A 21209-nucleotide genomic window follows, 5' to 3' on the forward strand; every position below is an offset into this window, starting at 1 on the left:
TGTTCTTCTTCTACAGTCAGTGCTATGATACATAAATCCAAATCCACCATATTTATTGCCACACAACTTTCCTTGAGTGAAGTAGATCGCACACTAGTTTTCAAAGCTACCACGCGGAGGCTCATTGCGGCGCCTCGGGATGCCGCGCTGCCTCTCGCTGCGCCGCGCTCAGTCACTTGCTCTTACGGCCGCTGCGCGCCGCTGCTCTTTCAGTGGGAATTGACCCTAAGAGTTAATTGCAGATTGACTATCGACTTAACTAAGGCGGATGGTTCATCGATACAGGCTTTAGCAAACCGGGTCCTTAAAAGTAGGTGTCTTTGTAAGAGCTGCCTATTCAACTGAATCCATCCTTGGTGAAAATTTTAAGAAGTGTAAACTCTAACTTTGAAAGTGAAAAAGTAATTCCACTACAATATTTCACTTTATGCAGTTTTACAGTAAATTTGGCACACGAGTAGGTGCCGAAGTCTCTGATTATTTCCTAACCTAACGTAAATTTGATAGTGATAGTATGTTTTGATACATTAGGTCGTTATAAATGCTATGAATTTTCTTTCCAGACGAGGCTCTGACTTGCAACGTTTGCGACCGATCGTTCCCGACCCGACGTCAGCTCAGCGACCATCAACAGAAAAAGAGACATTTCGGGTGGGTACTTTTGTTACGTAATATGGAATCCGTTATGAAATTAGCTCTTCCAGTAGTATTTCAACCAGTTTTGCTTTTCGCTTTGTTTTTTTTTTTCCAAAGGCAATTACATTGACACATAAATGTCGTCTCAAACAGAACCAAATCATCCGTGCATGACAAAACGTAAAACTTATCATCTATCATACATATATACCTAGTCAGGTCATAAATTCTGTCACATGTTTAATGTAAAATAATTGAAACAAGTTTATTCATTATGTAACCATTCATATACCAAAATGAATTTAACAAAACATAAATTCTTATGACACTAAAGTTTATTCAAAATGACCTCCGTGATTTTGAATACAGGCCTTCAATCTGCGCGGCCAGTCGTCTATCGCAGTACGAACGAGGTCCATGTCAATATCGGCGGCTGCCTTAATCAAGGATGTCTTGAGTGACTCCAAATTGGGATGAGGCTTTGAGCACGCCTTTTCCTCCAAGTGTTGCCATATCTTGTAATCTAACGGATTCAAATCTGGACTGGAGGAGGGCCAGTCTTCGTGCCGGATGAAGTCGATTTCACGCGCCGCCAGCCAGTCTTGTGTGCTCTTCGCTCTATGAGCTGGCGCCGAATCTTGTTGGAATACCCAGTGCCTGTTATTGAACATGGTATGAGAAACAGGTTCCACAAGGTTCGTCAGGACTGTATTTTGATACACAACTGCATTCGATTTTACACCTTTCTCACAAAAATGTACCTCTGTTAAGCCCCAATAAGAAACTTCCAACCATACCATGAGCGAGGATGGAAAATGACCTCGTTGGACACGCGGAATACGGTTGCTCGCTTCTTCACTACTGTGTGCGTACACCTTATCATTTTGTTTGTTGTAGCTCTCTTCTACGGTAAAAAATTTTTCATCCGAAAAAAGAATTTCCCGATATTTTTTTCCCGCGTACCGCTTCAACAAAGCGCGGCATCTCTTCAGTCTCAGGTCCATTAGACGAGCATTCAAACGATGTCCTGTTTTTCTTCGATATGCCCGAAGCCCTAAGTCTTCATTTAACACCCTTTTCACCGTGGTTCTGCTTAACCCCATCTGAAGGGCCAACAGTTTCTGCTTCCGTTTGGGATTTCTTTGAATTCGCGCCTTCACAGCTTTTATCACTGCTGGAGTCCTAACAGACCGAGGGCGACCACTTCTTGACCTGTCATCTACACGAGTCTTCATTGTATCGTTTGATGGTACGATAAACGAATCTTTTGATTATATTCAAATTTTTCAGTATGTTAAAAATTTGAATTGGCGCGTAACCGCAACGATGCAACGCAATAACTGCAACACGGTCTTCTTTAAACGTCCACTCCATATTTAAAAATGAGTAAAATTCTAAAAGTATACATTTTTATTTTCATGAACAATTCGAAATTCGAATTCAATAAACTTTTTTGTGGCCAGCATTCTAAAAGAAAAGTTTTTACTGTGTGACAATACTTATGACCTGACTAGTTATCTAATATATAAAATTCTCGTGTCACAGTTTTCGTTGCCATACTCCTCCGAAACGGCTGGACCGATTTTGATGAAATTTTTTGTGATTATCCGGTATCTATGAGAATCAGCCAACATCTATTTTTCATCCCCCTAAATGTTAAGGGTGGTCCACCCCTTAAATTTTATTTGTTATTTTTTAGACAAAAAATTTTGTTTTTATTTTTTTATGATACGGCATACAAAAATACATACAACCCTAATTTTTCACCTCTCTACGATCAACCCTTATTTTTATTTGCTAATTAAAAACTTTAAAATTTTTTGCGAGAATTTTGTTTTTATTTTTTCATGACGTAGAATAAAAACATTCATATTACTCTGAAATTTTCACCCCTCTACGATCAACCCCTATTTTTTATTTGTTAATTATAAAGTTTAATTTTTTTGGCAAGATTTTCATTTTTATTTTTATTTTGTCATGAATTAAAATAAAAAATCTGATGTTACTCTAAATTTTTCATCCCTCTATGATCAACCCCTATTTTTTATTTGTTAACTTTAATTTTTTTGGCAAGTTTTTTATTTTGTTTTGTCATGACTTAAAATAAAAAAAATCACATTACTCTCAATTTTCACTCTTATACGATCAACCCCTATTTTTCCATCCCGATTAATATTTTTTTTATTCTATGCACAGATCGGCAATAGGGTTGCAAGATGGCAATCAAATATTATAATTGTAGGACGATAAATTCTTATTCAGAGTTTATAATTTCAATTTCCTTTAATTATGTTTTTTTTTAAATTGAATTTGATCTCCCGCCCTCGCCGGTCTACTACTAATCAACTATCAATCGATCCCCGCCAGGAGTCACCACTCATCCAGCAAACATCACGTAGTAGGGATGAGGACGAAGCCGGTCTCCTGTCTTACTTACTCACTATACATCATAGATTATACACTTAATATATTTGAGAGCTATACAATACTATACATTTTTCAGCCATGTTTTTTTGGTTTTATTTGTGTATCAATAGTATGTTCAGTAGGTCTGAGAATCGGCTACTATCTATTTTTCATACCCCTAAGTGAAACGGGTTGTCCACCCCAAACATTTATTTTTTATTTTTATTTTTTGGATATTTTTTTTTTGTTTATAATGAGGTATTATGTGGTTAAATGAGGTTTTTTTTTCTACAGTAGAATTTCCCTAGAAATCTTATTTAAGGCAACACAACGTTTGCCGGGTCAGCTAGTATAATATATAAAAATGAATTGCTGTTCGTTAGTCTCGCTAAAACTCGAGAACGGCTGGACCGATTTGGCTAATTTTGGTCTTGAATTATTTGTGGAAGTCCAGAGAAGGTTTAAAAGGTAGGTAAATATTAAAATGCTCGGAATTAAATAAAAACAACAATTTTGTTTTTCCTTTGATGTGTCCCCCGTCGGACGGATTCCTTCTGTTTGTTTTAAGTTTATTTTATACAATAGTTTAGGTCTTTTATTTCTCGATTGAGTCATTGCGAAGAGAATAGTATAGAATTCTGCCGGGTCAGCTAGTTTTAATATTTTTCAACCCGAAACAAACGCTATATTAATCAATAACGAATTAACACGGTGTTATTTGTGAGCAGTTGCAGCGCTTGCGACAGCCTGTTCCCATCGCTGATGGCGTTGGAGCACCACAAAGAGGAGTTCCAACACTGGAGCGACTCATCGTACTGCTCGCACTCTGATTCGGACGACAGCGACACGTGCCACGAGGACCGCCATCGGTTACTATAATGTCACCATCTCATTATTGCCGGGGGGAACAACACCAAGCTGGGCACGTTTGTCTAAATCTATCTTCAATTTTCGCTTAGATTGTGACACTCGCAATATTTTGTGAATTTAATTACATATTTTTATTTTATACGTCTCCGACAATGGTTATATCGAGCCGAAATGTGACTATAGTATATATACTGTAGATTACGTTAAAAATGTAAAAAAATAATCTAAGTCATCATTAGTAGTTATAAACAAAAATTGATTTAATATTTGTTTCAACTGCTCGGTGACAGACTTGAATTATACAACAAAAGTACAACTAGGCCTCTCATACATGTCAGAAAGAGATAGGTAATAACAAATTCGCCCTTTTTTTTAACCTAAATTCTCATTTTCACAGATTATTTCAAATAATGAATAACTACGACCAAAAATGACAAACTTATTATGGCAAATTTTACTAAATTTCACCTGTATTGCAAAGACAAAAGAAGCAGTGTGATGTACCGACGCCAGCGGAGTGTTTATGTGTGTGTGTATTTCAATCAGCTGCATCGAGTAACCATTTTTAGTTTTTTAAATTCGATTAGGGCGCCGCACCATCATCTATTTAGATTCCCGAAAGCAATTCGAAGCTATTGCGATTTTTACATAAACTGTTACCATTATTTTTAATATTTCAATTAACTTGATTTACGGATATGTCTTTTTGAGATAAGTTATTCAGGTTACCATTTACGTAACCTCAACCTAAATACAAATTATTCACGTACGAAAGAGGGCTTAATGAAAAAAAATCACAGAGACAGTACTTATTTGACGGAGAAAACTTTTCCTTATTCCTTTCTCAATCCCCTGTCCACGCCATCTCTTGACACTACAATAAAAACTACGCGTGTGTGAAAATGGCGCGAAGTGTGTAAATAACAAAAACATGGTGCCGGTGTAAAAACGATAAAATTGTGATTTGTTGATCAATCAGCACATATATGTAACTCTCTCCGGTAAGAAAACAGAAAAGTGCATCAACGAATTACGGAGTGAGTCCTAAAACTTATCCTTTTCCCAGTCCCAAACATATCTAAATTCAAAACAGTGCGCACTGAGTTCGTACGACCAGTATTGATGAGTTTACGTTCAGGTGGCACTGACTGATGCTAAGGCGTCTTAGGAGTTCACAAGAATAGGTACCACCACCCTACTTCTGCCGTGAAGCAGTAATGCGTTTTGGTTTGAAAGGTAAGCCGTTGTAGTAGGAGAGCTGGCACCAATTTTTGGGTAGGTATTTGAGGCAAGCTGAAAACTTGTCACATACCTCTCCTATTATATTCCAACACGGAATTGCAGACCTGGCTGGTGAGTAGCGGGGCTAAATCAACCCCTACATTTTTTTAAATATTTTTTTTTCCCCAAAAATATATTTGAGGCAATACGCAATTTATATATGTTGCAGTGTAATACTTAATAAATACGAAAAAAATAAGCCAGACAATTTAATCGGGGTTGTAACATTACCAGACGCGTGCAAAACATTTTTGCAAAAATTATAAAAAATGTTTTTGAGGCAGCTTGAAATTTAAATGGAGTGTTATTTATAGCTAAAAAATAAGATTCCCAAAAAGACAGATCATTTCGGTAGGGCTTTCTACCTGCCAGGTGATCAAACAAATAATGGACGGGTACGGGCCTGTACTGCTATAGACAAGCTGTAGTATGAGAGAGAGCGCATATCGACAGCTGTCTTCATTCTTGCTTGCCGCGTTACTATTGGCTCTAGCGAGGCCACGTGACTTACAATAACCCATGAGGTTTCTAGTTAAAATTTCGGAGTAAAAAATATAAAATTTTCTGAATTTGTACTAAATACATTTTGCATAAAAGTGATTGTATTGATTTATGGACGTTAGAGGGACATATTTTTGTGATTTCTTTTTTATCTTAAAAAAATAGTTATTTTGCCAATTTTAATGCGAATTTAAACGTACTGAATTGTTTAAATATTTGATATTTCCGTAAAAATATTTATTTTTTGAAGAGAATTAAAAAAAAAATTTTTTTCAACAATTTTTGTTCCAAAAAATTTTGTACTGGTATCATACTGTTGCCCCTACATTCAAAACTAAAAATTGTTTTTTTTTTCTCTGACAGTATTCAAAGTCAAAATTTATACGGAAATTTAAAACTTTTTCATCTTAAAATTAATAAGGGTTACGTATTAAAAAAAGCAATGATTAAAATGTAAAATGTCGATATGCGCTCTTTCTCATACTACAGCTTGTCTATAGCAGTACAGGCCCGTACCCATCCATTATTTGTTTGATCACCTGGCAGGTAGAAAGCCCTACCGAAATGATCTGTCTTTTTGGGAATCTTATTTTTTAGCTATAAATAGCACTCCATTTAAATTTCAAGCTGCCTCAAAAACGTTTTTTATAATTTTTTGCAAAAATGTTTTGCACGCGTCTGGTAATGTTACAACCCCGATTAAATTGTCTGGCTTATTTTTTTGGAGTTTACTCCTTTAGAATCGATTTACATATATAGGCCCGGGGTATGAAAATTATGGGGACCAAAATCGTACTAGCATGTCACACGAAATGCGTTATGCGCCTGATTGCGCATGTCACACGAAATGCGTTATCGCAGGTGACGCCGGGCTGCTGCGCCGGCAGTCCGCCACAAAGCCTCGTACTGATCGCGCGTTTCTCTCATTATTGTATTTTCATATATTTGTTAGTCGTTTGTTTTGTGTCTCGTTAATTTGTTAATAATCTGTAGTGTATCGTGTTGTCGTAATATAGAACTATTTCTCGTATTGTTTCGTTTAATTTTTTATATCCAGTAAACTCCAGTCGTGCGTCGGAGCGGACACACACACTTTTTTTTTTTTCGTATTTATTAAGTATTACAACATATATAAATTGCGTATTGCCTCAAATATATTTTTGGGGAAAAAAAAATAATATTTAAAAAAATGTAGGGGTTGATTTAGCCCCGCTACTCACCAGCCAGGTCTGCAATTCCGTGTTGGAATTTAATAGGAGGTATGTGACAAGTTTTCAGCTTGCCTCAAATACCTACCCAAAAATTGGTACCAGCTCTCGACTATTGTACTATACAACCGACATAAGTCTCATGTCTTAAGGTGGCTGGGCGAGGCGCGGCGTTTATATTGTAGATGTCTATGGGCTCCAGTAACCACTTGACACCAGGTGGTCCGTGAGCTCGAAAAAATACAGAAAATCCCATCTGTGAGCCATATTTTTACTACGAATACATATTACGGTATTTCATGTAAAACTCAATACAAAGTTTGGCAGATGAAAATTTTGTTTGTTATGTTTAAGTACTCACTTTTCCGAAACTATTTACTTGTGATCTTGTTTTTTTTCTTCAAATCGATTATTCTAGAAGAGCCCTATATATAGTTTACAGCTTGACATATGCCTTATGAGATACCCTGTATAATATACTGTTTAAAAAAATTATAAATATACGAACCAATTTTAAGACCCCGATTTAATCGGTCAACGAGCATTGTTATGGCTGACACACGTTATATATTATGTTTTAAGTATTTTATAAAATTCATCATAGTTATTAAATAATCAACTCATATAAGTTTCGATGCCATGTATTGAAATTTGAATTACATTATTGACATTATACTTCAAGTTTCAAACTTGATTTGTTGTGGATAGTTATTGTAATTAGGGTTTAACATTAGGGTGTCACAATCTAGACCTAAATAAAACTCAATAATGTACTATTAAATATCAAACCTGAGAGGCTATTTTCTCTTTTTACTGTAAACGATATTTTATCACAAGAAAAAGCGATTATAAGAATTTATATTTATAATTCAGTGAAATTTCGGAATTGCATATCAATATTGTATTGATAATTAATTATTTTCAAGTTATCAAATATTACATTAAAATGTAATTTACCCTTTCTTGTAGATGGTGAGTGTTCCCAACAACATGTCATATCACTTTTGTATATAAAACCCTAGTGATATATCCCGGCAATAATGCATATCACTGTTAATGTTATGATGTAATGACTGATTCTTAGCTTATAAACCTTGTAAATACTTTTGTAGCAGTAGGAAAGTGAGATGAATTGATTTTGCCAAAATGCAATTAAATTCAGCACTACTGTCCAAAACAGTACCGCATGTTCAATATCTCTATATGAATTAACTCATTTTATTTGAATACGGAATTATTTTTCCATAATTAACCTTTTTCAGTTTTTATATGGCAAATACCAATATAAATGGTAAGTTTGGCAAAATTAATTTTTAGATTATAGGACTTGTCATAAAATTGATATTAAACACATGAGAATATTGTCCCAACACTTCCCAGAGTTATCTTCCAACTTTAGTATTATTAGATAAAACATAGGTTATTTTTGTAGGTGTATTATTGGGCTCCACGTGTACCTCATCCTGTAGTAGTTGAAACTTGTGATAGACGTAAAATTTGTTTTATACACTAAAGTAAAATTAAAACTATTGTAAATACTTTCAGCCCAACTTTTATTTTTATAATTAATGATTATTATGTAACTATTATTCACAACGTACAATTTTGTGAAGGCGTCCGAACGAGAAGTACAGTACAGTCCGACGGCAGATCGACTACTTCTCGCACGGGCGCCCCTTTAAAAAGTTGGAACTAATTATTTGTACAAATAAAAATACGATTGAAAATATGTACAGAAATGTTTATTTTATAGGAAATCACATAACCACAGAGTACAGGCTACGACACACGTATGTACTGCGCTATGTCCGATCTCCCATAAATGTGCCGAAAGAACGCATTCGGCCGAAAGGCGCACAGTCCGGGGGAGCGACGTACACATGTTTAATTTTCATATCAATCGAATAATCAGGAATACAAATCACGAATCTCTTACAAAAGCATAATACGAGTAAGTCTAGTCGATGCACGAGGCCGCTCGGGGCGGCAGAGTCGGGACACGAGCCTCGCGGGCGGCGCCGGCGCGCCCCTACGCGGTGCCGTTCAGCAGCGCGCCCCCCGCCCCGCCCGCGCCCCGCCGCGCCGCCTCCCCGCCCCCGGCCCCGCCCCCGCTCACGCCGTTCTTCCACCCGCCTCCTGCAACATACACAACAGTGCACTCATATAAATACTTCTGACAGACTGTCCAAACCCTAAACGCGACAGTGTTAATACCAAGCCGCAGTGCGATGGACATCATCTATGCCACACAATGAACATAAACAGCGATATTAAATCTGAAAATCTTACGTGATGTGAGAGTTATGGCACTAGGCATGCACAGATTATACATTACGGTATAACTAAAGCTTCGTGTAAAGGAGACGTCGTTTCCGAAAACGAAGAAAGTTCGCAGCAGCGCTGACGGGCCTATACAATATTGACAAATTTAACTGTCTGCGTGATCACTGCATTCTGTATGAACGATGCTCTGATCCTTCTTCGCTTTACTTTCACTATATATAAACTTGTTAAAAAATACTTGATTTATACATAGCTTCAACTAATTATTTGTCAATTTTATTAATAATAGACGACAACGGCACAGTGTGCCTTTTCGGTGTTTCAATGGCTGCGAATCAAACTGGCACGATCAAAATGAATAAAAAAAGTGTGAAAAATAAAATGAGGCTGAGACACATATATCATGCAAAGTTAAAGACGTGCAGTTGCTATAGTACGAGTCTCTATTCAGTTGATGTTTGTGCGAGTGAGTAGAGAGAGTAGAGAGAGAGAGAGAGTGTAGAGTAGTGTACCTTGCCTCCTGCGGCGGCGCCTGTGGTCGCGGCGCTCGTCCGACGCGGCCGACTCTGTGCGCAACACACGGCTCAGTGCACGCGCCCGGGAGACCAACAGCCTTTTATTATTGCATATTTGCATATTCCGAAATACGTTAAGCCAATATGGAATTTATTAATTTCCATGTATTTTTTTAAATATACTAAAAGTTAAATTTTAAAGATTCAAATTAATTAAAATACAATATACAAAGAGCTGTTCATCTCGTTACTAACTATGAGACTCAACTAGGGTGCAAAAGTACTAATCAAAATGCTAATAATAAAACGGAAAGTAAATACATAAAATGAACTACATTTTCACTGGCACATTCAGTAATATTTTCAGATTTAGAGTCGAACAAAGCTATAAATATAGTTAACTAGCGACCCACCCGCCCTCGCTTCGCTTCGGAAACTGTAATTTATTATTGATTTCTCCACTATTTAATGGATGTTATTATACATATAAGCCTTCCTCTTTAATCACTATCTATTTAAAAAAACCGCATCAAAATCCGTTGCGTAGTTTTAAAGATTTAAGCATACATAGGGATATATAGAGACTGAGAAAGCTACTTTGCTTTATACTATGTAGTGATGATATTGGATGTCGTTGAGCTTGCGTATTCGGTACCTCTGTCGGCCGAGGACACGTCCCGGCTGTCGAGCGCGGAGCTGTCGTCGTCGGTGGGTCGCCGCCGCTCGTCGCGCCGCCGCCCGCTCTGCAACACGACACAGGGCACTGAGCCACACATCCAGCACCAATTACGTTCTAAGATGTCATATCGCGCACGATAGACAGAAATTTTACTTGGGTCTGAATTTAAAAATACTTTAAAGGTTATTCGCAGAATATAAGATTTAACATGTAACAAACTATCAGACAAGAATAGTTCATCGTCAATCTATTATGATTTAATTACATTTTTTAATATATAATTTTTATAAAATTGTACTACAATTGCCTGAATCAACAAACATGAAAATAACATCTATCCGATCTTGCGTGCGCGAGTACGTACGTTGGGTCTGACGTCGGTGCCCCGCTGCGCGCGCGGCGGCGGCGCGGTGCGGCCGTTCTCGAGAGGCACGCGTCTGTCCTCACGATCTGATGATCTGGAAAATGTACACATTGCACGCAATTAACGACTTATTCATGATAATAAAATTCACTATCTAGCAGTATCTAAGCAATTATTATAATAACTATTAATATATTCTATACGAGTTTACCAGTGACAGAATTGGGACTTTTAATATTTTTATATATTACATCTATGGTGCATACCAAACGCAGGGTATCAAATGGCCAACGACCTTTGAGATTCCATTTAGAAAAACCATTTTCTAAATCAGGTTGTTTCTAAAAATCCAGGTCCCATATTGAATTAAGTTTTGGTCTTAAACTGGATTCTATAATCAATAATTAAGCAGTGTTGAAAGAAAATAAATGAGAATAAAAACGAGTCCTAGCTTCATCATAATAGCTTTAAATCAAAATCAAATAATAAAATTCATTTCAAGTTATTTCTTATTTATTATAATTCAAAAGGTATATCATATAGACCTTGATCCACATACCTAATAGACTTAAAAGTTTCAGCAGTTATTTTTCATGGGTTCATTCAACTTATTTACTCATTTATTTGATGGTTGTGGTATATTCTTGAATATTGATGGGTTCAGAATTGTTTCAAAAAATTGGGATTATTATATTTTATTAATAATGTTTTCAAATATATAATTAAGCTCATTAGTAGGTATATATATTATACTAGTTTCTATTTGGCGATTCTAATTATAAAAAAACCATGAGGTAACGTACGTGTACCTATTCCGGTGTCCCCCCCGACCTCGATGCCTGTTCCCGTCGCCGCGCTCTTCACCCACGCCACCTGCGTGCCACAATGTGTACAGCATACGTACAACACAACATGCAGACATTAAACTAATATTATAAATAGGAAAGATTTGTTTGTTTGTTTGTATTAAATAGGCTCCGAAATTACTGAACCGATTTAAAAAAATCTTTCACTGTTTGGAAGCTACACAATTTCCGAATGACATAGGGTTACAATCTTTTTTTTTTTAAATTAGAAACTCCAATAATGTAACACGAGGTGTAAAAAAATTACCTAAAATATTCTTGACATCGCGTGCCCTGCCAAAACTATTGATGATAGAATAAAATAATGTGCTACGACTTTGTAGAAGACATTATTATTTACAAAAAGTGTCACGACAACATATGTATAACTATTATAATTATGCCGCAATAAGTGTTTTTTTATTCAAAAAAATAAAACAACGTCAAATATCGTTGAAATTCTTGTTAAAGACCCGAGCGGAGCCGGAGCGGACCGCTTGTAATAAATAAATTAAAATAGAATTGAAACATATCGGTACCTGGCGGGGGTCGGCGGGGGCGGCGCGCGCGCGCGGGGGGCGGCGGGTGCGCGGCGGCGCTGCCCAGCACCACGCGCAGCTGCTGGTCGATCTCCTGCTTCTCCAGTCGGAGCTGCTCCACCTCCTGCAACGCAACAAACTACTCAATACTCGTAGCACAAGACCACTGTGGTAGATACGACTGAACAACGATGCGGGCGAACGCTCGATCCACTAAACATATAAGTGGTTTGTGATTTGAAATCCGGTCATCGTTCTTGTCGAACCCGTCGCTTGCGACGAAGGGCTAGACGAGTAAATTAACCCACAGACACAGTCCACTGAGTTTCTCGCCGGATCTTCTCAGTGGGTCGCGTTTCCGATCTGGTTGTAGATTCTGCGAAGCATTGCTCTTGCTAGGGTTCGTGTTAGCAGCGTCTTCAGGCTTGAGCCCCGGAGCTCATCTACTAGTTAAGGTTACGCTGATATAGCCTACCAAGGCTCTCAGCTAAGGAAAAATATATTGAAATAATTCAGTAATATCATCGATTACACCAAAGCCCGCCTTACATCAGTTAAGCTCTAGAAGCACGCTCGCGTCTTGTCTTACCTTGAGATGCGCAATGTGATAATCGACAAGTACTTTAGCATTGGCGATGTTTTCTTTAGTACCGACAAATGTGAAAGGAACGACGCCGTCCTCGCGGGGGCCCACCGGCTGCGGCTCGTTGTCGCCTTCTACTTTCACCTATAAACACATATTCATCTTTTACAAAATTTTATCAAATATTGGAATTTAATCTACACATAGAAGTAGCGAGGTCTGTATTCAATTATACATTGAATCATTAAAACAACCACTTAAACTATAGCAAGTAAATAAAAATCTGTGCTTATTAATTAATTATATTATTAATTATTAAGGTATTTTTACTGGTGGTTTTGTGAACCCGCACGGGTAGGTACAACTACCCACCTGTTTCTGCCTATACTGAGACCTTAGAACTCATACCTAAAGGTGGGTAGCGGCATTTAGGTTGTATGTGTCTATGGGCTCCGGTAACATTGGGAGACCGTGAGCTGGTTCACCCATATACGCAATAAAAATAAAAAATGTAATAAATAGTGTGGACGGTAGGTTACCCGGACGACGCCGCTCTTGTCCAGGATCTCCTGTATGAGCTTCCCGTTCTTGCCGATGACCTTCCCGACGAGCTGTCGCGGCACCCGCACCGACTCCTCCGCGTACTCCAGCACGGCGCGCGCCGCCCGCACCGCCTCCGCCGACTGCGCGCACGCACTACGTTACTCAACAGCCCATCGGTAGTCCCAGTTACTAGCACAGCAGCAAGGACTCTATAATCTCAAAACTTACTCATTTTACAGGAGAGGGTTTTAAAGGTTTAACATGTTATATTTTTGATATTAATCATCTTTGCAACATTATATTTTTATCTTTTACCAGTTACATTATATGTCTTTTAAAGTAACATTGTTTATTTTTTCATAAAAAAAGTAAAATGCTCGCTAAACTTTGTTCTGTCACATAAAACAGAGACAAATTGACTGATAATTGTATTTTATGTTAGTGTTGTAAGAGAGAAAATCTTTCTCGTAATAGCAACAAGTACAAATCTTTAACTAGATCACTGAATAAAAGCGTCGATACGTCGAACGCTGGATAAGGACTGACAATTATCTTTTGTCACCCCTGGCTCCCACAGCAACAGGCTTTATTAAGTAGTGGAAAACAACAGCAATATTTTTAAGAACAAACAAACCAAACAATTTTGTAACTCATTTACCCCTTCTGATATATTTTATGTATTAAAGAAATATCTAAGAGGTTCCTGCTGCTATGGCTCTGACGTGCTTCCACACAGTACATTTACCTCTCCACATATTTTGAAAGTGCACGTGAGTTCCTCAAGCTCAATGTTGGAGACCCCGGGCAGCTTGCGAGCCTGCTGGATGTTGGCCCCGTGCGTGCCGATCGCCAGACCCATGAGCTCCTCGCGCACGCTGAACTCTTCGGTGTATCTGTGCACATTCCATTTTTGTTATTACATTGTTCATTGATTTTCTGCTATAAATAAATTAATAAATTAAATAATTTTTACTGCTATATCAAATTAATCGATTAATTTTTACGATCATAGTTGAAGTGTGCAGTTAGTCAAACTTTCAATTTTTATATTATCCTGTAATTTCATTTTTATTGTGTACCACAAACATACTGAGGAGATGTTAAAAACAAATACACACAAGCTCGAAGTTAGAAATATTTTAAAATAAAATTCAGAAAGAACTTGAGCATTTGGCCTTTCGGATATTAATTACCATTATTACCAAATAGACCAAGAAATCAACCAAATGGTGGTCCTACATGACACACCAGTGTAAAATTCTAACCAGCAGAAATTATAAAATAATCATTACTTGTTCTAAAGCCAAGAAATTAAATTGAGAAAAATTTCTACTGCAATCCTTTGTCCTTTGTCAATCCTTTGGAATATTATAAAAACAACTAATGAAAAAATATATAATTGACTTAGCAAATTTCTTAGTATTTATTTTGCACAAATTGTGCTTTGCAATTTAGTTAAAGTATATTAATTAATTCCAGAGAAATATTACAATTATATAGTTATATTTGAATATTCAAAGCGCCAGATGTCAAGGAAAATAAAACATCCTTACACAACCTTTTGTTTAACTCAGTTTTGTTCAAAAATAATAATTTAAATATTGTTAATTAATTAATAAAGGTGAATGTGTCAACAGTCAGTAATCAAAGTGTTGTGGTTGTGTAGTCATTTTTTGCATTTGTGCGTACTTTGATCGTGTACTCATGTAGAGAATTAAGAGGAGAGTAAAAAATGTGGAGAGCCTAATACTACCGTCTCGGCACAATCTAAAGGGCCGGCGGTCCTGGGGGCTCCAGATAATGTTAGCACCAGTTTTGTTCAACCATTAAACTTATATTGAGATAAGCCTGAGTCTATTGGTTCAACAAAACAGGACCACAAGTCAACATTTCTGACTTGAGATCCTTGTTCAATGCTGAATATTGAATGTATCAGAAATATAATTAACTTGTTCTGGTTCCTACTTCACAGTAGGTTATTTAAACTGTTTGAAAGTATAATAGTTTCTCACTTTTTAAACAAAAACGATTTTTTCGAGAATCATAACGAGAGCACGTGTACAGTAGTGACTCACCCGCCCTGATTGTTTATTTTCGTAGATTCAAGCTGCCTCGCTGCCTCCTCTGTTTTCTTCAATAACATAAGTTTCTGGGTCAAATTTCTGAAAATTAAAATTTAATATTTTATTACTATATAAAACAAAACCATTTGGTTATTTTCTTGCATGTAACCAAACCATGACTACGATCCATGCCATATTAAATATTAGATTCAGTGAGTAGATATTCTCAGTCAGAATTTACGGTGCATTAAATTGTCTAATTTCCTTTTTGGTCCTAGGATTAATCCTTTTGGTCCTAGTCACTTTATGTATGTATCTACTGATTTACAATATTTTTTGTAATTTATAACTTCTTATATATGGAAGAAAGCAATACCTGTTTTTACAGATTAGTGTGTAACAGCATTCCATGACTATTTCAATCAAGAACATTGTGTAGCAGCTGTTACGGTCTACTTCAATTAGAAATTGTTAGATTTTGTTTTTGTAAGCGAAATGAATTTATCTGTTTATTCAAAACGTGGTAAATGCGATCAAAGATTTGAAACAATTCCCAATGAGCCGCCATCTTTGAGCAGTTGGATAAAATTCACATGACTTAGAGGAATGTGAAGAAAAAAGAAAGAAAAAGAAATATGCTACATCTATCAGCACATGCCTAGTTCCGAACCTGCGAACTATTGCGTGAAAAGTGAAAGGTATCGCTTCCACAACGCGCAATACATGTCCCACAATAAACTTTATTACTACTGCAATCAATTAAAACAAGACACGAGACACTAAATCTTAATATAAAATTTGGCAAGTACATGTATTTTTTTTTACAATTAGTTATGTGTCATATTCGGCTTCTAAGGATTGTACTAGTCGGTGTTTAATTACGAACATTGCCAATGTGAGGTTACAAGCTAACCTATTCCTATTGTAGATTTTAAGTCTCTTTATTATTTGGATATCCCGTTTATTTGGTTGTTGTGATGATCGTGACCTGATATGGAGTAGGTGGCCATATAGTTCAAACACATGAATATCAAGTGAAGTAACTAACCAATGTATGGTCAATATTTCTCAGCATTATCCCTATCCTTCAATAAGTCGGAGGAGGCTATGCATGGCCGGATAGATAATTCTGATGGTATATGTGGGTATCGCGAATTACGTTTAGAGATGTTAATATTTAAGATATTACCTATACATTGCTGAATAATTTAAACTGTTAGTATTACCAGTAACTGCCCTGTTGACTGATATCATTTCTATTATCTTACAGCTTGGTTGCAGATCTAGATTTGCTAATGGCCCTGAAGTATGGTGGTTACTCCCCATCAAGTACCTCAGCGGTCTCGAATAAAAAGAAATTTCAATCAAATAGTCAGATCGCTCAAGTACCCCAAATAGAGTTTATACAAAGTGCTCATCTATCGGCTAGGCTATAATTTCGACAGGCGGGAGAAACATCTTTTTTTATCTTACATAGACAAGTACAGTTGATCACAGTGGACGCCATGTTATAGAGCGACTGCGGTCCATAGATTTTATAACACAAATATCACATGTAGTGATTGATAATAATAGTATCCATTTTCTTGCTTTAATCCTATATTACGTGACATCGTCGGAGCATGTCCTTTTATCGTGTGGCATGAGTTTTAAGACCGTCCACACTAATAAAGCTAGTAATGCTAGCATTTATAATTGAATATGAAATTTCGAAAAGGGCACATGTCGCATATTTTGTCAAATAGGTTTTTTCATATACATGTAGTTTTGAGGCTTACCTACACCCATTTTATAATAATTCCAGTAATTTTCAATTGCCAATTAACACTAAAATATGTCTCTAAAGTTAATATTTTAAATTTTACACTGCTTTAGAAAATAATCACTTTTTTTCATTTCCTGAACATTTTATATATTCAGAGATGTGCCCTTTTCGAAATAGCATATTCAACTGTAGTGTAGTGTAGTGTAGTGTAGTGGGGTGGGGTGGGGTGGGGTGGGGTGGGGTGGGGGTGTGGAGGTACCGGAAGTGCATCTCCTGCAGCATGGTGGCGCGGCGCTGCGAGGAGGCGCAGCGGGAGAGCACGGCGAGCACGGCGCGCTCGGGCACGTACCAGACGAGCGCGGCGCCGATCGCCTTCTGGAACTCCTTGTGCGCGTTCTCCACCTTCGCGCTGTGGATGTCGTGGAGGCTGCACACGTACACCATATAGTTACTGCCGACCCAACCTCAACATCAGCCATGCTTGTGTCCGACTAATTATTCACTCTTCCATTCAAAATCATTTTGATCTTACATATTATAGCACTCATGGTTAGGTAAAAATGAAAGTGTGAACCCCCAAAACAATTCCTCCCTGAAGTGTTCCATGCTATACAAGATATTAACAGAGCTAAAGTTTCTCCTTTACCTCAGAACTTCCACAAAGTATGAAACCTAGTCAAAATGATGTGAATATCTAAATAAAATTTAAATGGAAATACTAACTATGTAATGCTATCCTATGGGAGCTGTACCCCAAGCAAGCACAAATTTGTAGTATATTTTATAGTTGTAACAAGGCTGAGAGGTTTTTGAAGTTTTTCTTTAAGTGACCACCGTATTCAATATAATAAATTCAGTTGGTTTATTTACCAATGGTTTTATTTATTAAAATACTGCTTGACTTGACCCTTTAATTAATTTTGAATATTTAACAAATTTCAATTAATTTTTTTCCCCAAACAATTATTTCCTGTAGTATGGTATATGGTGAACCAGACTGATATATTAAAAAGACATCAAAATTTATAAACAATTAAATATATGACAATAAACCATTCAGACATAGCAAATAAACATGTTTCTCATTTAAAAAAAAGGTTTGTCCAAACAGAATCAACCCACCAGCCAGCATTTAGCGATGTTAACTAAAAAGTTATTTTAAGTTGTAATAGACAAAAAATTACAAGTAATTCATATCCTCTTTGCCCACACTGTTGAATTTAACACCTGTATCCCAAAAATATCATAAGCTCAGTTTTAGTCAACATATTGATCTTTATATTCCTATTCAATTTTAAAGTTAGGTATATTTTAGTATTTATGAAGTTATCAGACTATTTATTAATGCAACAAATTTTTTTCAGGTACTAAATTTTGTTTTCTTAAAATTTTGACCAATATATAAATGGAATAATAATTCAATTTATCTTTTCTAGTATGAATGCAGATTATGTCATACTTTAGGAGTTGGAACCTTTACAGGAGGGTTGAATTTAATTTAAGACTCAATAGATTCATAAATAGTTCACAGACTGAATACATTACACATATTCTTTAACTTTCTTATTGCTATGTTGGGCAGATCAGCTTACAGCTAACTACTAACATTACTAGTATCAATGTATCCATTCTACCTTAACAACTCAAGTCTAAATAGCATTGATATAAAAACTCCCCTACCTACAGATATGAATAATATGAATATGAACATTTCAAAACAGATACTGAATTCTTGTACCTACCCCTTCACAATCTCCCTTCTACCAACTAATGATACTTCTAATATGTTTGTTTGTGGTCCCTAGTGAACAACTACGTATTTTTACTTTAGCAAAAGAGATGATATCAACAATGTTAGATGTGTAAGAGTTATATGTAATAATAATTACTCCATATGCTTTATTAGTGGTCATGTTTGGTTAAAAATGTATATGAAATATTTATTACATTAGTAAATATTACAGGAGAGTAGCTATCTTAAGATTTTCTATTATCCCATTAGCTACCAATTTGTAAGAGACCACTTGACAGCTGCATGGGACTTCAATAACACTAGCATACATTATACCCACTTTTATAATAGCATGATGGAGACATTATTCCAACTGGGAAGTGATTGTTATTCAATATGATGCATGTTTTTTTTTTATAAATATTATAATTCAAATTATAACTCACTAGTCCTTCAGTTCATCAGGTACTGTTATTTCAAACTTGTGAAATGTGTTTTTGTCTATTGGGGTCTTCGGTAATTTTACCCTAAGACGATCTTTAGGCACAATTTCCGTATAACAGTTATCCCATTCTAGATATTCTATCACAAGGAAATCACCCCTCATCATCTGCAAAAAATATTGACATTTTATTGGCATATATGATTCTTAATTCCACATTCTACATAAAACTATTATAGAAACAAAAACAAAAATATAGTCTAGACATTATTATGCAATGTGATGAATTTAACATAGCAAGATTTGCTGTATTTGATATTGTATACAGGCAGTATTTCTGGATTAATACTTCAAAGGACTCTAAATTGAAGTAACCAAATGTTTAATTCGCTTTTAATAAATTAAATTAAAAAAAATTTTAATAAAATTTGTTGAAGTTAAATTGCAACAAATCTTAGTATATTTTTGAAATAAAACCAAACAGACTAAGTTAAATTGGGGCAAGTTTTCAAAAATTTTTAACAAAAAAGCAAAAAGGAGGGTAGAAATTAGGGTTTAAAATAGAAAATCATGTACAAGTAAACAAGATGAAGGGTAGTTTCGAAAACATTTGTTCTAGAATAAAATTCTATCATATTTTGATTTGTTTAATATATGTGTGTGTAATTCAATACCTTGATATTTGCAGTCCACCACCCACACGCTTCTTTCTCATTAGACCTAGCAAATACTTCCACCTCCTGGTTCTCAGTAAATTCTGTGTGTTTGCCAGTGTCTTTAGGTGGTAAGAAAACTTGAGAAAACGGAAACTTTGATTCTGGCTGCCAGCTAAAAATTTAATCAAACGTAGTCAATAAATTTACAAAAAATAAGACAGTTTATACACTAGTATATAAATTTACATACTAAATATAAATAAACTCACTCATTTTCAAAGGCTACTAGAACCTCGTTGTCGAGCACGTCGGTGACAATGGCCTAAAAATAAAGAATTTTTGGAACATTTTAAAGCCACAGCAACTTGGTGATGCGCTGCGGATGTGATAACTAGGTCATTTACGCGAAAATACGCTAATGTTAAATCACCACATGAGGAGCAGACATCCATTTACTGCACGATATTTTCTAAAAATACTACAAGCATAAAAATTATTACAACACATGGAAAAATCACGCCCTGTCAGACGGACATGGCGTCTATTCCAGCAGAGATCTTCCCGGAAAAATATTTTTGTAAGTATAAGACATATCACTGCCCTGGTCATCGGCTACGATTGATTGATCTGTAAACTAATTAGAGGGACGCGTGTTTACTCAAATTTTAGCGTACTTCACGGTTTACAAACCTTATAATAAGCACCATTTTCACCGTACACCTCGACCGACAAATCCTCCATTTTGGTTTGAAAGCGTATTTGGCGTTTTCCGAACGAGAACGAATATTCGCAGCGGTTCACTGACCAATCGCTTTAGAGAATTCAAGCATAGACTATGATAGATTTATTTTTAAAAGCACTGCCTTTCACTGTGAAATAAGTTTACAATATGAATCATTGATACGTTTTGAATTTGGAATTCCCCTGTGAAATCTAGTGTCTAATCTGTTACCTATTCACTTTTTAAACAAAGAAATACAGAGGACCATTTCATTTCTGAATTGATATTTCATAGAAATCAAATGTATAGCTTAACGCCACCATACAGTGTAAACTCAGCTAATTCCGAGTAAAACTATTGATTCCGATCATAAACAATTAAGTTCACCCCAGATTCTGCATTAAATTTTATTTACCAAGTTTCTTATTTGAATTTACTGCTTGTTCATTTAATTTTGCCAAAGAGTATATAATCACTACGTTATAAGAGTCCGCACTTCATAGTAAACGTTACAAAATGAAAATGTATGGGATCAGATCCGATCTGGTGACAACATTAAAACAACCACAGACTACAA

General features: G+C 36.1%; 3 protein-coding genes across 8 annotated transcripts in view; 1 reads left to right on the forward strand and 2 right to left on the reverse strand.

Annotated features, from left to right (window-relative positions):
• The window catches only part of LOC119628612 (uncharacterized), a 180752-nt gene extending 175329 nt beyond the window's left edge, over window positions 1–5423 (forward strand). Inside the window, exons 3-4 of the mRNA XM_038011522.2 lie at window positions 564–651; window positions 3771–5423. Coding sequence (XP_037867450.1) covers window positions 564–651; window positions 3771–3921 — 239 coding nt within the window. The 3' untranslated portion in view covers window positions 3922–5423. The remainder of the gene's footprint in view (window positions 1–563; window positions 652–3770) is intronic.
• Window positions 1–21209, reverse strand: part of LOC101736572 (mitochondrial pyruvate carrier 1) — a 497008-nt gene that overhangs the window by 405243 nt on the left and 70556 nt on the right. The window lies entirely within an intron of this gene.
• Window positions 8623–20996, reverse strand: LOC101737089 (FMR1 autosomal homolog 1). 6 transcript variants are annotated; one of them, XM_038011596.2, is made up of 15 exons: window positions 20602–20996; window positions 20181–20233; window positions 19930–20083; window positions 19260–19423; window positions 17341–17490; window positions 15329–15415; window positions 13999–14146; window positions 13250–13393; window positions 12717–12854; window positions 12128–12251; window positions 11547–11616; window positions 10744–10837; window positions 10356–10443; window positions 9698–9751; window positions 8623–9038 (listed from the first exon to the last, which is right to left on the reverse strand). In XM_038011596.2, exons 1-15 carry the CDS (start codon window positions 20650–20652, stop codon window positions 8932–8934), a joined length of 1626 nt encoding a protein of 541 aa, XP_037867524.1. In that variant the 5' UTR covers window positions 20653–20996; the 3' UTR covers window positions 8623–8931. The 6 variants fall into 6 exon arrangements, with proteins under 6 accessions (XP_037867524.1, XP_037867523.1, XP_037867522.1 ...); XM_038011595.2 differs by having other exon boundaries at window positions 11553–11616; window positions 17341–17508; window positions 20602–20770; XM_038011594.2 differs by having other exon boundaries at window positions 17341–17508; window positions 20602–20770.

This window comes from Bombyx mori, chromosome 6, assembly GCF_030269925.1.
Source record: "Bombyx mori chromosome 6, ASM3026992v2".
In the NCBI taxonomy this organism is placed as follows: Eukaryota; Metazoa; Arthropoda; class Insecta; order Lepidoptera; family Bombycidae; genus Bombyx; species Bombyx mori.